At 42.8% G+C, this 14,114-nt stretch overlaps 1 protein-coding gene across 1 annotated transcript in view; it reads left to right on the top strand.

Annotated features, from left to right (window-relative positions):
- The first annotated feature begins 825 nt into the window (after nucleotides 1-825).
- Nucleotides 826-14,114, top strand: part of LOC146178816 (inhibitor of nuclear factor kappa-B kinase subunit epsilon-like) — a 51,749-nt gene continuing 38,460 nt past the window's right edge. The window contains exons 1-5 of the mRNA XM_084578564.1: nucleotides 826-1,132; nucleotides 10,734-10,844; nucleotides 11,719-11,859; nucleotides 12,337-12,466; nucleotides 13,619-13,709. Coding sequence (XP_084434690.1) covers nucleotides 10,749-10,844; nucleotides 11,719-11,859; nucleotides 12,337-12,466; nucleotides 13,619-13,709 — 458 coding nt within the window. The 5' untranslated portion in view covers nucleotides 826-1,132; nucleotides 10,734-10,748. The remainder of the gene's footprint in view (nucleotides 1,133-10,733; nucleotides 10,845-11,718; nucleotides 11,860-12,336; nucleotides 12,467-13,618; nucleotides 13,710-14,114) is intronic.

The following is a 14,114-nucleotide window of genomic DNA, read 5'->3' on the forward strand; positions in this document are numbered from 1 at the left end:
ATATATATATATATATATATATATATATATATATATATATATATAGCAGAATGCTTCGTCTTAACTTAGGGAGGACGCGATATCGCCTTTAACGCCGTCTCTTCATTCCGCCAATTTTAGGCATCTAGAGGCTAGCACGTAGTTGGCAAAGCGTACGTCTATTTCTTTTTTATTTTAGGGTAAAGACGCAGCATCTTCTCGGTGCACACCTTACGTTTATAGTGAACGGCATAGAATTGAAGGTACACATGTTACAAATTGGACTGAAACTGGAAAAGAAGGTGGAAATAAGAAGCGAAAAAATGCATGACAGCACCCTGACAGCTACACAATGAACGGCTACATCAGAATTTAATGCGAAAGGACTTGCTCGTCACGATATCGCGTAATAAAAAGAAATGAAACCGAAGAGTAGACAACGTTACTAGAACGCATGGTTCTGGCGAGCAAGTTGACAACGCTGTCACACTTGTTTTACGACATTAAGTTTCACATCACACAAACGAGTTCGCTGAGGTAATACATGCCTTCGAAGCCAAAACTGTCATAATGTAGTCATAACTCCACTGCAGCCGTGCAGAGTGCAACGGCAGCACGTAACAGCTACGTGTATGCCGGTCGGTCCCATTTCCGCGCCGCGTGTAGCAGACGACGCGCCCGGCAAGAAGCAAGTCAGCGGCAGCGCCGTTAGCTCACGCGACCGCCGCCGGGTACACCTCATGGGTACACCTCACCGGGTGGAGCTGTGAAGCTGAGTGTGTTCTAGTAAGGTTGGTACGACATTCAATGAAAAATTCAGTCACCGTTTGCGTTGTCAAAGCTCGTGAGAAGTTTAAATTCAAAAGAACCATCGTTGACCAAAATCTCCAAATTCTGACGTCTTCTCATAAACCGTCTGGCTACTGTGGGTCATCAAGTTTTGTTTTTGTAAACTTGTTTTGTTGGTTGTTGATAATAAGCAACTTTTGCTACTTCGGCGAATCAGCGGTGCTGTGTGCGTGGGTTTTCTGTGCTTTATCAACTTTGCCAGCGCTGAAGGAGTTAAAATACCTGCGCGCAGCTGATGTGACTGCACGACCGTGCAGCTTCTGCCGAGTGACACCGACACGACTTTTGGGCCCGTCTTTGCTGGGTGAGTGGCTGGCGGAAGTACGACGGCGTTGTCTTGCAGAATGTGGTGCAATGTGTTCACTGTGCTTGCATGATCGGCTTCTGTGTCAACGGCTAACCGTGATTTATTGTCAATCGTCGCGTATTGTCATGTGTCCACGTTCAGACGCCCCGGAGGCATCCTGGTTCACGTTCGTCGCGTGCGGTCGCATGACAAAGAACTGACTGCTCTCGCGGCGTCGTCCGCGCATTAGGTTTCGCTGTGGTTTCGTATTTAGTTCACCGGCGGCATCGAAGTATGCGCCGTGCTGATATGCGCGGTGACTCATCCCTTGGTTGCGAATCGCCGCGCCTGAACTTTAATTCTGCTCCACAGAGCATCACTACCCTCGTGTAAAAGTATTAAAAGCCGATGGCTATTTGACAGCTCTCACACGAACAAAGTCTCAGTATTTTGCATGTAAAACGTGTGCAGGCGGCGGCTGCTAGTTACACTTCACTAATTCTTTGCATGAGTGTAGTGATCCGTGCAAACCTAATGGTTAGGCATCGTTTTGATATTGCCAGTCCTCTTTCGCGCGAATCTACGATTCCTAAGCAGTAATGATGTGTATGTAGTATTCGTGGGTTTCTTAATGCTCAGTCATGTTATTAAATAGAGGGGATGGATGCCTTTGTTGCACTTGGAGTTGGTTTGTATGCAAAACAGTTGGGAATCTTGCACGCTTGCGGCCATTTTTTAAAATGTAAATTGCATTTTACTTTATCGCTGCACCCTCAACGGATTAAAAATGAGGTCAAACCCTACTTCTGTCTGAAAATCACTTTTCGCGAGCCAAACTTGTGGTTATGGCTGGCATAAAATGTTGCATTAGCTATAATCCCGCTGTTGAAATCGTAGTTATAACTAATTTTTAATAATAACTGCTAGTATTGTCTTTTTCACATGGTAAACACTGAGTGCAGCTTTCAAGTGTAGTGTGTGAGTACGTTTTTTTTTTTTTTTTTCTTACGAGCCGTCAGTGTACGCTTCTGTGTTGTAATGTTGTTCAGTTATCTTGTTCGTTTAGAGGGTACTTTTGTGTTGCCAGCCTGTCACTTTGGACTGAAAGACCTCAGTTAGAGCCTGAAAATTGTTAGCGTACCGCACAGGTGCTCGCAGGTATCAGTTCCCTTCCATACCTCCAGGACTCCGCAGCCATGAATGACGAGTGTCCGCCCTTGTCAGCTTGAAACATGTTTTAAACTCTACAAAGCTGGAAGATTTTGGCTTGTTTATTTGGAACCGTACCAACAGTTATTGTGTGATTGCTACCTTTATTGCTGTAGTCAGCAGTAGATCGGAAAATGAAGAAATGCGTGGGTGGATTGTTGAAAACTGCAAGGCACCTACACTGTAAATTCGTGGCTGTTTCGATCACCTAGTTTTTTACATCCAGCGCATTATAAACCATTATAACCTGACCTGGTATGAAACAGCATGTTTGTGAAGATTCCAAGAAGACTGAACATGGTTCTGTAATGTAGAGTGAACACCGTACGTCTGCACCACTGTGCCAGTAATGGAGAATGGGTGGGGAGCAAGATTATACTTTGAAATGATGACTTGTTTTGTATAAGCAACACAAACTACAGCGGCTGGTTTGCCAAGACAGCATAAACAAAGAAGCCAACATACTGTGTACTAAAGCAGTGTTCAAAGTATCATTGACATCATTGTTGCTGTGCTGAGACAGCCTAATGGGCTGCCTTGCTGAAGCACATTCGTTTGCATGAGCTTGATTCATTTACAGAGCTGTCATTATGCGAAGGAAAGGTAACAGGTTGGTATCACCCGTTTTTATCATCAAAAAGAAACATGGGGTTTGTTGTATATCTGTTATCACACGATTGTGGAAATTGCACTTTTCGTTGGTTAGATAGTGCTGTAGTTCTATCGCCATTCCCCTTGCGCCTATCATATGCTAGTACCTCGCTCGTTATCTGCCATCAAAAAGCGGGATGATATCAACATAGCACATTGCATTCATTTATGGTTTGTGGGGATGCCAGAAGTAGCCTGCTGCGAATGCATAACAGATCAATCGGGGACACTTATTTGAGTTGATATAATGCCATGTACCAATCTGCACTAGTCTCCTGATAACTGCAGCAGTGGTTAACTAGAGATAATTGTCTAATTCTAATCTGTTTTACCTCAAGCACACTGCGTAAAATTCGCCGCAAAATTCACGTTACTTCTTGGGATACTCTACGTACAGATGCTCGCCTCATCTCAATAACTCCTGATTCGGCACTTTCTACTTTCATGCAAGTTCTAAATCAGCACACTGTGTCTTCAACCATCAACGAAGACCAACCAAATCCTGACCTTCACCTCCTTAACCTCTGGGCACGGCGCAAGCAAATGGACATATACATCAGTCAGCATCCGTCTAATAATATTGCCTTAGCAGAACTTCATAAACTAACGGCTAAAGCCCGTCGGTATTCTAAGCACCTTTTACACAAATGTTGGACAGACTGGTGTTCTCACATAAGTACTCCGATCGGAAACCGCCACCTATGGCGTGTGTTTCATTCAATGGAACGAAAACCCTCAGTTAAAGACTACGCCGAGAGTATTCGAATAACTGCAAGAATTTGCCAAGCAAGCAGCTTTTCAGTTCTTCCCCAATTATGACTGTCAACCTGCACCGGTTCCATTCAGTCTCGCCAAACATCACTCAGAAGATAAGATCATGAGCCCTTTCACCATGGCTGAGCTGATCGCTGCGATTGAAGACATCCTCCCAAACACCACACCCGGTCATGATGGTGTGCCTTATACACTATTCCACAATCTGGAAAGTGAATGATTGACCTCACTTCTCAGAATTTTCAATGAAAACTGGATTTCCAGTGAAATGCCACCAGATTGGAAACATTCTGTAGTAGTTCCCATACCAAAGCTCGGAAAACCACCCACAACTTTTGGTGCTCTAACGCCCGATTTCTCTTACCCCAACTATCTGTAAGCTGTACGAAAAGCTACTTTGGCTTTCAGCCTGGGTACAGATCTGAAGATGGTCCTCAACTTTTTGCCAATGAAGTAATATATTGTTCATCTCACAGCCGTCTCGTCTGCACAGTAGTATCTACAGATATCACGAGAGCCTACGACAACACCCTCCACATAGCCATCCTCAATACTATGTCATCACTTGGAATGTCATTACAGCTTTGTCGTGCAATACACTCATTCCTCTCCCAGCGAATGTTTGCTATCCATGTGGAAAGCCAACAGGACATTTCATTTCTAATCGTGGAGTACCACAGGGCTCAGTTTTAGCCCCAACTTTGTTTATTATTGCATTTATTCCTCTCATACATGCACTTTCCTTACTTCCTAATATTAAAGTGCTAGCCTATGTAGATGATATTACTATGAGGTCTACAAACCGCTCAGTCCAGGTGCAGTAAGACTCCCTGCAAAATGCCATAAATATTCTTCAAGAATTTATCAACAACACAGGCCTATCACTCCCTCAACCTCACCAAAACATGCTATGTCCATGTGGGCAATAAGGCCGGCCGCAGAACTTTCAAAGCTAATCCATTCACGTTGACAATTGACAATACGCCCCTCCCTGATGTGGAATATACCAAGGTGTTGGGCCTCCATGTACATTCTTCAGGAAAAGGCACAAATTGATTATCAGATGTGCGCAGAAGAGCCATGAACACACTCGGACTAATTCAAAGAATAGCAAATGGTTCTGGTGGTGCCCGATCAGATACCATTTGCCGACTTGTTCGTGGTGTCTTTCAACCGGGACTTATATACCAGGCACAGTTTGAGAAACTGACAAAACGGCAATGATCCACACTCGAGGCACTCAACCACGAGGCTATGCGAGTCATTACTGGACTGCCTCGATCAACTCCTATCCATCTACTCCAGGAGTACGCCCACCTTAACACTTTGGCAGAATTAACTGCCCAAAGACAGACAAACAGAGCAAGAAAAGCTTCCCTTCGTCCTGAATTAGAGCACCAGACACCTCCATGGGAATAAATAACTATAATTCTCTGCAGGAATATTTCAGGAGCATCCACAGTAACAACAGAAATTCAACAAGGAAAACATGCAGGTGCAAGTCCGCACGCGCGGGTATGCTCGCACACATGCACGAGCAGAGTGTAAAGTATTTTTGCAGGTCTGTATAGAGACATACCCATTACCAAGCTGACATTTGCAGATTCTTCAAACAAAATGGACATGGCATGTTTCTGTATGAGTGCGGTACATACGCTGTGTTGGATTTAAGCATCCGTTCTAAGTATCTGCACATCACATATTTTTCTGCGCTAGTTTTACGGCTCAGCAAGCAAAATGTGAAGCCTATGAGCCAGCATATCTCCCAAAGGCACAGCAGTCAGGCATTCTGTCTTGAAACTTCTCATGTTGACACTTCCACAAACACTTGAAAAAAAAAAAAAAAAAAAAAAAAAGAGGGACTCCTGCAGAAGGCACATACTCCTCACGCATTTGGATGGGTTATGGCAAGGCGGTTACCTGACTCACAGTAGCCAGTTGTCAGGACGGCGGCTTGTGGAAAAGGATTGCGATGCTTTGAAGTTTTCCAGTGACTGTAGCTATGGTATTTCAAATATGGCATTGCAGGCAGGCTCGTGCATACATGAAACATTTAAGAGATTAGTTTTCCTGTTAACGTACTGTACACGCTTGGCTGATATTTTAAATTGTTAGCAGGAACTTACGTGCGAATTTGCACTCTTATACAAATTCCCAGTTTCATGCTGTTCTCCCCTCACTTCTTTCACTCTTGTGTGAGCGCTGTTCTCCCTAATTCGTTGCATGTGTATAATGGTCTTTGCACACCTCATGCCTAGGGATCACATTTCTTGATATCACCAGTTTCCTTTCATGCAAATATATGATCTCTGAGCAGTAATTTTGTGTTTTCTGCTCAAAATATAATGTTCCAAATATGAACATAGCGTAAAACAGGAAAAAAAAAAAAAGTGCAAAAGAGACAGCATTTCGAGTAACAAACTACACCACGTGCTGCTGTACGATGCCAGTGCATGTTAAAGAACCCCAGGTGATCGAAATTTCCAGAGTCCTCCACTATGACGTCTCTCATAGCCCGAGTCGCTTTGGGACGTTAAACCCCACAAACGAAACCAAACCAGATAACTTCCATGGAAATGCGAAACGCCTCTTGTCGCACACATGCAAACAACTTGCCTTTATCTTCAGCACACCTTCTGTTATCAGTGCGTTTGAAGGTGAAAGCCTGATTTGAAGAGGGCTCATCTTTCGTTGAAGGGCGATCATACACTCCTACGTTTTTTTTTTTTAATTTTGCAAGGAGTATTTGCTTAATTGTTAACTCAGCAACTTAAATAAACATTTTAAGGCCTTTATTTATTTTTATTTTTTTCAGGATGATTGGGCGGAATTAAGTATCATAATGTGGTCACCTATCTTCCTCTTGTGTGAACTTATGTTTTTACTCAAAACATCAGTTGGCACTGCCTGTACCTAGATAGCGTGCAGAAATCTAGAAGCCGGCGTCTAGAATCTAGAAGACCAGCAACATTTCTCCTGCTACGAAAATCTCCACTTTCGCACCCCATATCGTCTCCAAAAGCTTCTCGGGCTGCCATACCGAAGGATTTCGTGCTTTGCAGCGTAGCTCATTTCCAGATCTGTGCGGCCTGTCCCTTGTCTATTCTCCATTTGTTATCATTGTGCTCCGGAACTGTTACAATGCACCTCAACAACTGCTACCAGTTTGGTGGGTGCTGCATTTTTAACAGCATTTTTTTCAATCACTGTGACCGTACCGCTGTTTACAGAAAGGGATAAAAATGTGACCCTGAGTGCCGAGTGCCCAGACCACCTCTCTGGACCACCTCTCCTTGTTGGCGGGTAACTTTTGACGTCAAACACTAAAGAACTGCTGATTATGGCTCGGAGATTTTTCGCATGCAAAATGATACATAAATGTTGTTTACATAAATGTGCCAAATATGCTTGCGTTTTGTCATTTAGACTAGGAGATGCGGGGTCCTAATGCCAATAATTTTTGTCATTTTTTAAATCAATTTTAGAGCACTGATTTGAACTAGTTTCTGGAGGCAAATGCCACACCTGAGCTCACACAATTGAGCTTTCTTGTCAGTAAATGCTGCTGAGGATTGAGAGTTATGCGAGAGCCCTGCTGCATACTGCGTTCACTCATGTGTCACATTTTCATCCAGTGTTGTAACTTATTTCATACGGGATTCTCCATCTTTTTTGCCTTTATTTGATGGACCAGATAAAGAATAGCTCATGTGGGTGAGGACACAAGCAAGCTGAAAAAGTAGTGAGAGAACGCTAGCTATAATAGTAATAATAACTGAACTGCATGCGGAAGAGCAATGAGAAAGAAGCACAAAGTCCTGTGACGACATTTCCAATTTCCCAAAACTATAAGTCTTCCAGGAAGATGCTTACGCCTCCATGCAGTTGTGCCACCTTGACCAGGGCAAAGCTAAGCACTAGTCTTGTATAATCTACTGCACCTGTTGTTAATTCTTGCCATACACTGTTGTGTGCTCTGCATATGGATTCAGGAAGCTTAGCTTAGTTTAAGCATTGCCCTATCTCTTGCATTTTTCATGCATGAAGCCGTCGCACATGAAAGGTGTTTATGGAGGTAGAACCACTTCGTAAATATTTGTCCTGGAGGGTAGTAGCAAATCGGTGAAGCCGGTAGCAGTGGCTGATGTTTGTTTCTTAGCACCTCAAATGTTGCTCTTGGGGTACTCCACAAGAGTATTTGCATTGCTCTGACAATGGTTGGTTTGTTCAGTTCACTTGAGACAGGTGGAGCTGGCAGGTGGAGAATGTCATCAGTAGGTGAGCCGTCCCTGGCTTTGGTTGTTTGAATAAATAATAATTTTTAGGGGCTTATGAAATAAAAAAAGTAGGCAAGGGTACTGCAAGAGGGCATGAATGGTGAAAAGGTTATTAATTAACGTGATGTAAATTAACAAAAAAGACTGGGAAGGCAAGATTGGGATGTTATTTAACCATTGTGAGGTTTGATTTGGATTTGTGGTCGGTAATGGGGCTGTATTAGCTAGAGTTAGATGGTCCTGGTATTGCGTTTTTGAGCACATTCATGTTATGTAATAAAGTTTTGAATGATGGGAGTCCTAAATGGTGCCTGTGTACTATTTGATGGGTAAGTGCTAAGTATCCAAATTGTTTTCTGGAGGATGTTCATGCGAGTTTGTGTCCTAAGTGGATGCCTGAGTAGAATAAGGCTTCAGCGAAGCATATGGGTACTTGACGCAAAGGTGTGTAAGGAAAAAATTGCTGGGACCTCGGTAATTATATTGTTTGTCACACTGGCTGTTGACTTTTGCCAGTACTGCTGGGTCTTTGCCATGTATTTAATTTTTGGTCCATTACGCGAGTATCTAGTGGATTTTCTTTTGATGTAACACGAGGCATTAAGGATGACTGACACTGAAGAACAATTGTCAACGATGCTTGTTTATATTCTGAAAGCAGTATCATTGAGTGGCTTCTAGTAGGAGGAAAGGGATGAGGGAGCTGAATAGCTGACAGTGATAAAATTTTATGCTGAGGAACAAGAGCCAGGAACATTAACTTGAGACATCAGGTTAGATACACTTGTGTACTAGCCGTAGTTGCATTAAATAAACTTGGCAGCTGTTTTCTGTATCAATTCAAGGATATTAGAAAGGGATGACCAGTGTGGGTCCCATATTATGAATGCATATTCTAATTTTGGCTGGATGGGAGCTGAATAAACACTAGGTTTTACTGAGGGGGAGGCTGTTTTTAAATGATGGTGTAGAAAGCCAAGGTATTGGTGGGTGTCGTTAGTGTCTTCAGATATGAGATCCAACTAAGGTTTTGAGTTATGTTAGTGCCTAAATATTTGAGTGAGGAAAGTGAGGAGACAGCTGAGCAGAAACTAATGTAGTTTAGGAAATGGCTAAGAGTGGCTTTGGTGCAAAGATACTAAAGATGTTTTGCTAGTTTTCGCAGGCATTACACATATTGTAGCGTGATTCATTGTGGTTTAGATCATTTCACAATGTGGTAGCATCGTTACTGCTGCAGACAGGGTGATCGATTACACCAATCTCTGCAAATAAACAAATGTTAAAAGATGTGTTTTTTTACAGGTCATTAATATAAATTAATAAAAGTAAATGTCCAAGACCAATGCCGCAAGGTGCTATGCAGATGACGGGGAACTACTGGGGAGAACACTTGTTAACATGTATGAATTGCTACCATTTAGTGTGAAAGGAATATAGGCAATTCAAAACTAAAGAATAAATATTTAGGGATGAAAGTTCTGGAGAAAAAAAAGACATCTACGATGAACATTATCAAATGCTCATTTGAAATGAATAAAGACAGAGTTCACAGGTATGCCAGGATGTGGGTCTAAATTAAATAATGGTTGTTAGGTTTTGAAAAATAGTCATTTCTGGAAAACCGTGGCGGCAGGGTCAAAGAAATTGATGGAAGTCTATAATTTAATTATGTTTGAGTAGGTTAAATCTTCCATTAATTTAAAGGTTACTTATAGAAAGTTTACTGACCTTTTTTTTTTTTGATCTATAATGGTCTTAGGCACTTTCCTTTTGGTCAATCAGTACCACCTTAGAAGGAAGAGACTGTTGAAATGAATGTTAGAGATTGTTTTTCTATTTTTTTTTATTTCTATATTAGTGCCATCGATTCCAACTGGTTATGCGAGTCATAGTGATTCAGTAGGCTTCATAATGCTGCGGAGTCCAAATGTAATGTCCTTCATAGTGGGGTTGCTGGGGGAACTGGTATCAAGTACACCTTGGTTCTTCAGTTATTGCTGCAGAGAAAGTAAAGTTTAAGAATTCAGCAACGTCATTGTCAAGAACAAGGCAGTTGGCTTCGCCAAACAAATGTTACGGGGCGCACCTCCAAACAAATGTTACGGGGCGGCAAGCCGATGAAAACAGGAGAACAGAGGACAGAGAGAAGATGTTTGATGACTGTGAGATGACATTTAATGAAATGTTACGGGCCTAGCGCGAGCGCTCCTGCCCGCGCCACTGCTCGCTTCTTTCTCCTTCCTGGTCCGTAACAATATATATGTATATATAAAACAATGATAGACCTACTTTTACTAATTTAGAAGCGGTTGACACAGTAAGCATATGCTATATTCGATGGTTGCACGGCTAAGCTGAAATTTTTGTGACATACTTCTGTTATTGGTTTTCGTCATATTTACTTGTTTATTTATGGCACACATCAAGTGTCCTCAATAGATGTATCACTCAAGGAATTACTCAGTATGTCATACCTGATCAAACATGAGCATGCATAATATTAGAGTGTTCATGCATTTGCATTGAAGAGCAAGCAGCAGGCACTTGCGTGCATGCACTATTTTCAGGCAGCGCCTATTGTTAGCAGTTGCGTGCGTGTGGTGGCATGCCACGACAAATGTGGCGACATGCCGTGACTTGAGTGACCTCCTGGTTTGGTTTGGCCAGAAAGTTTGTTGGTCAGCAGTGCGCGCTCCTTTGTGCAGGGAGGAAGAGTGGTCATGTCTCATCTACGGGGCTCGCCAAACTATGTGTGGAGCACCACGGCTGTCCTTGGCAAGGGCGCCACGGGGGCGGTCTACCGGGGAGTCCACAAGGTTTGTGCTGAATGCAGTGTCATTGGTACAAATTCTGCATCTCTTGAGTGAGTGGCTAGGGTTCTCCTGTTTCGTACTGGCGTCCCATGATGGCTGTAATGTTTGTTGTTGATAATTTGTTTGGGTGCCTTAAATTGCGTTTCTTTTCTCATTCAATTAACTCTATTTCTTGATGTTTGTTGTGCCCGTCTATGTCCATGGCTCTTTAGTTTCTCACATTTTTTATTCGGATTGTTGTGATCACAGTCGCCACTGTAATGGTCGTTCCATCCATCTATTGCACATTTTTGCACCATTGTTTTTCTACAAATATATTTTATGGACAAGGGAAATGTAAATGGTCTAGCAGATTCTCAAACTGTGTGATTTGCAGATTTTGGCTTTGTAAAGGTTAAATATTAATGGGGTAGTTCACACTTCTGACATACTGTTACTGCATGTTGTTTGCGAGGGCTGCCTCATTGTTTGATGTCCATCGGTAGAGTACCTTGTATTTTTTTTGTTTTGCTTTTATTGTCCCATTAACGATCATTTGCCTGTAATGGTGCATCTGTGTTGGTTCGGGCACTTATGCTTCCTGGCCCTGACAACACCTTTTCCTTTCTTTTTTGAACAGTCGTTGTGCTTGGTCTTGTTGATATGGCTTGCCTAAATTTGAAACATATGCAAAGCGCAAAGAAGACTGCAATACTGTTATGTGAGAATTCCCTTGTGGTATCTTGCAGAATACTTACAGTCATCACCCTTTCTTTCTGAGTGGCGAGGGGGTGGGGGGCGCTGTTAAGAAGAAATTGTTTGTCTTTGTTTTCAGAGAAATGCTGCGCGAACTATGTGTTGTTTGATACCTTGCTGTCTCCCATTGTCATTGATGCAGCAAACGGGCGAGCCAGTGGCGGTGAAAACCTTCAACCAAGTCAGCCAGCTGCGGCCGCTTGAGGTGCAGATGCGAGAATTTGAGGTGCTGAAGAAAGTCAACCACGAGAACATTGTGCGACTGCTGGCTGTCGAAGAGGATGTGAGTCCTTCTGCACTTATTTTCTTATCTGGCCAGCTTTCCTTTGGGCTTCGCTCACGATTTTGCAAGAATGAGCTAAACTTGTCTGCGATCATTCCATTGTTTTCCATGAGCCATGTGTGTGATGTTTGGCAGCTTCACCGCTGTTGGTACATTGTGGTCTTACAAAATTCTTTTCAAATGAAGATGAAGGCAAACCTATGTTGGAAAGTTTTCTGGCCTAAGAGCGCATTTTCCAGAGTGCTAGTCTTTCTCCGTGCATAGACACGTGGCATTTGTTTCTGATGATCACTGAAGTTGTTTGCAAGCTACATGTGGAGAGGGATTTGGGTATGGCTGATTGTTTGCGTGCGTGCTACGAGCTTTTGTACCGTTTCACTTGCCCAACTAGTCCACTCACTCTGGGTTGCTGTGCGTGGAATCTTGTTGATGAGTGTAGCTAAGTTCACCCCACTGGTGGTGTTTGTTGTTCACCAGGTGGAGAGTCGCAGCAAGGTGCTGGTGATGGAGCTGTGCACGGGGGGTAGCCTCTTCACCATTCTGGATGACCCGGCCAACAGCTATGGGCTGGAAGAGCAGGACTTTCTCTGCGTCCTCCGCGACCTCAGTGAGTGCTGCCACTCTCTCAGGCCAGTTGGTATTTGTGTGCGTGCCTCATGTTTGCAGATATTTTTCAGTCGACTTGCTTCTGCTCATGTTTGTGTAGCTACCAGATTACTTGTTTTCTCACTTGTGTGTTGTCGCTGGCCAAGTCGCAGAGATGGTATTAACATGACTGTTTTAAAGGCCCTTTTCTGAAAGGCTGTTCTCAGCTTTTTCGTTGTTGTTAGCATTGCGAGTAAAAAAATTGGTGATACAATAGAGAAACAAGTTAAGGGATTAGTGACTAAACGAGTAGCAAAATGAACTAGGATCCACGAGGAGACGAAGCTGTACATGGGTGGAACTAATGCTGTCGTGTTACACCCTCAAAGGCAGAGCTTCTGTGTCCTCTTTTTTTTTTTCTTTTTACCGTCGTTAAATAGATTTTGTGTACCCAGTTTCTTTGTAGCTCAGCTTTATGCTGAAAAAGCTAGTTGATGACAAAAGATATGCTTAACGAAAAATTTGATTCCCTTTTTTTATGGTGTGCTGGCTCTAGAAGAAAAAGAAAGACAGGTTGCAGACATGTGGCCACCGCCTCTTGTTTTTTATATCTGCAGTAAAAGGAATATGAAGGTTTTAGTGGAATGTTACCTAAATTCCAAGCCACGTGTGGTTTCGTTGATTAGTAATACGATTGAATTTTGTTAATTTTGAACTGGATGGGGATTAGAACTTGCTAATCTGTACAGAATTGAAACCTATTTGCTCCTTTTAATACACTGTATGCATGTTCCTAAGACCAAAGAGTTTGTGAATAAACTGGAATTTCAAATTAATGGGAAGCCACAGTGCTAATTGTCTGTGTTCACCTGCTTAGTTAGCAGGTTGTCCTGTACTAAACATTTAACCTGTGGTTTCATTACGAATTCATTGACAGCTTTGTAATTAACTATATGATCAATTATTTACCTGTCCGGATCAAAAGAATAATAGATTGGTGGATTGAATTTGCCTTGAAGTTTGCTTGACACGCAAGCAGCCTTCTTTGCACTGCCCTAAGCTGCCACTTTTCTGTCATTTTCCAAACAGTAGCGCTCGTGTAACCTTTTGGAAGCATTTGGGGCAAAATAAGTGGGCATGTGTTCCTTTTGGTTGTGTTCCTTCTTCCTTTTAGGTGCTGGAATGAAACACTTGCGGGACAACAACATTATTCACCGAGACCTCAAGCCGGGAAACATCATGAAGTATGTCGCCGAAGATGGCAGGTGAGATAGATGTCATTAGTGCCTCAAATTAACGATTAGTGGTCAGTAATATTGGTCGCTTCGTTGTTCGCAGTCTCTCATCATCCTTCCTAGCTTTCGTAGTGCCTGGGTGGTTTATCAGGGAAATGAAACTGCCTAGATATTGTGACCTTTTATGTCACAATAGGTGTGGTTTCTAAGAAAAGGAAAGAAATATGCAGCGTGCTAACTTGTGACTAGCCGGGCATCTGAAGCTTCAGAGGCCTTACAGGCACCTATGCGCTGTGCAAAGCCAGTGCATGTTAATAACCCCCAGGTGGTTGCAATTAATCTGAAGCCCTCCATTAAAGGTCTGCCTCATAACCTACATGTCGCTTTGAGGGTTGAAGCTTCTCAATCGAAAATCCAGAGCCCTCTGGAATGCAG

Source organism: Amblyomma maculatum, chromosome 9 (assembly GCF_055883805.1).
Source record: "Amblyomma maculatum isolate TAMU_Amacu chromosome 9, ASM5588380v1, whole genome shotgun sequence".
Classification (NCBI taxonomy): domain Eukaryota; kingdom Metazoa; phylum Arthropoda; class Arachnida; order Ixodida; family Ixodidae; genus Amblyomma; species Amblyomma maculatum.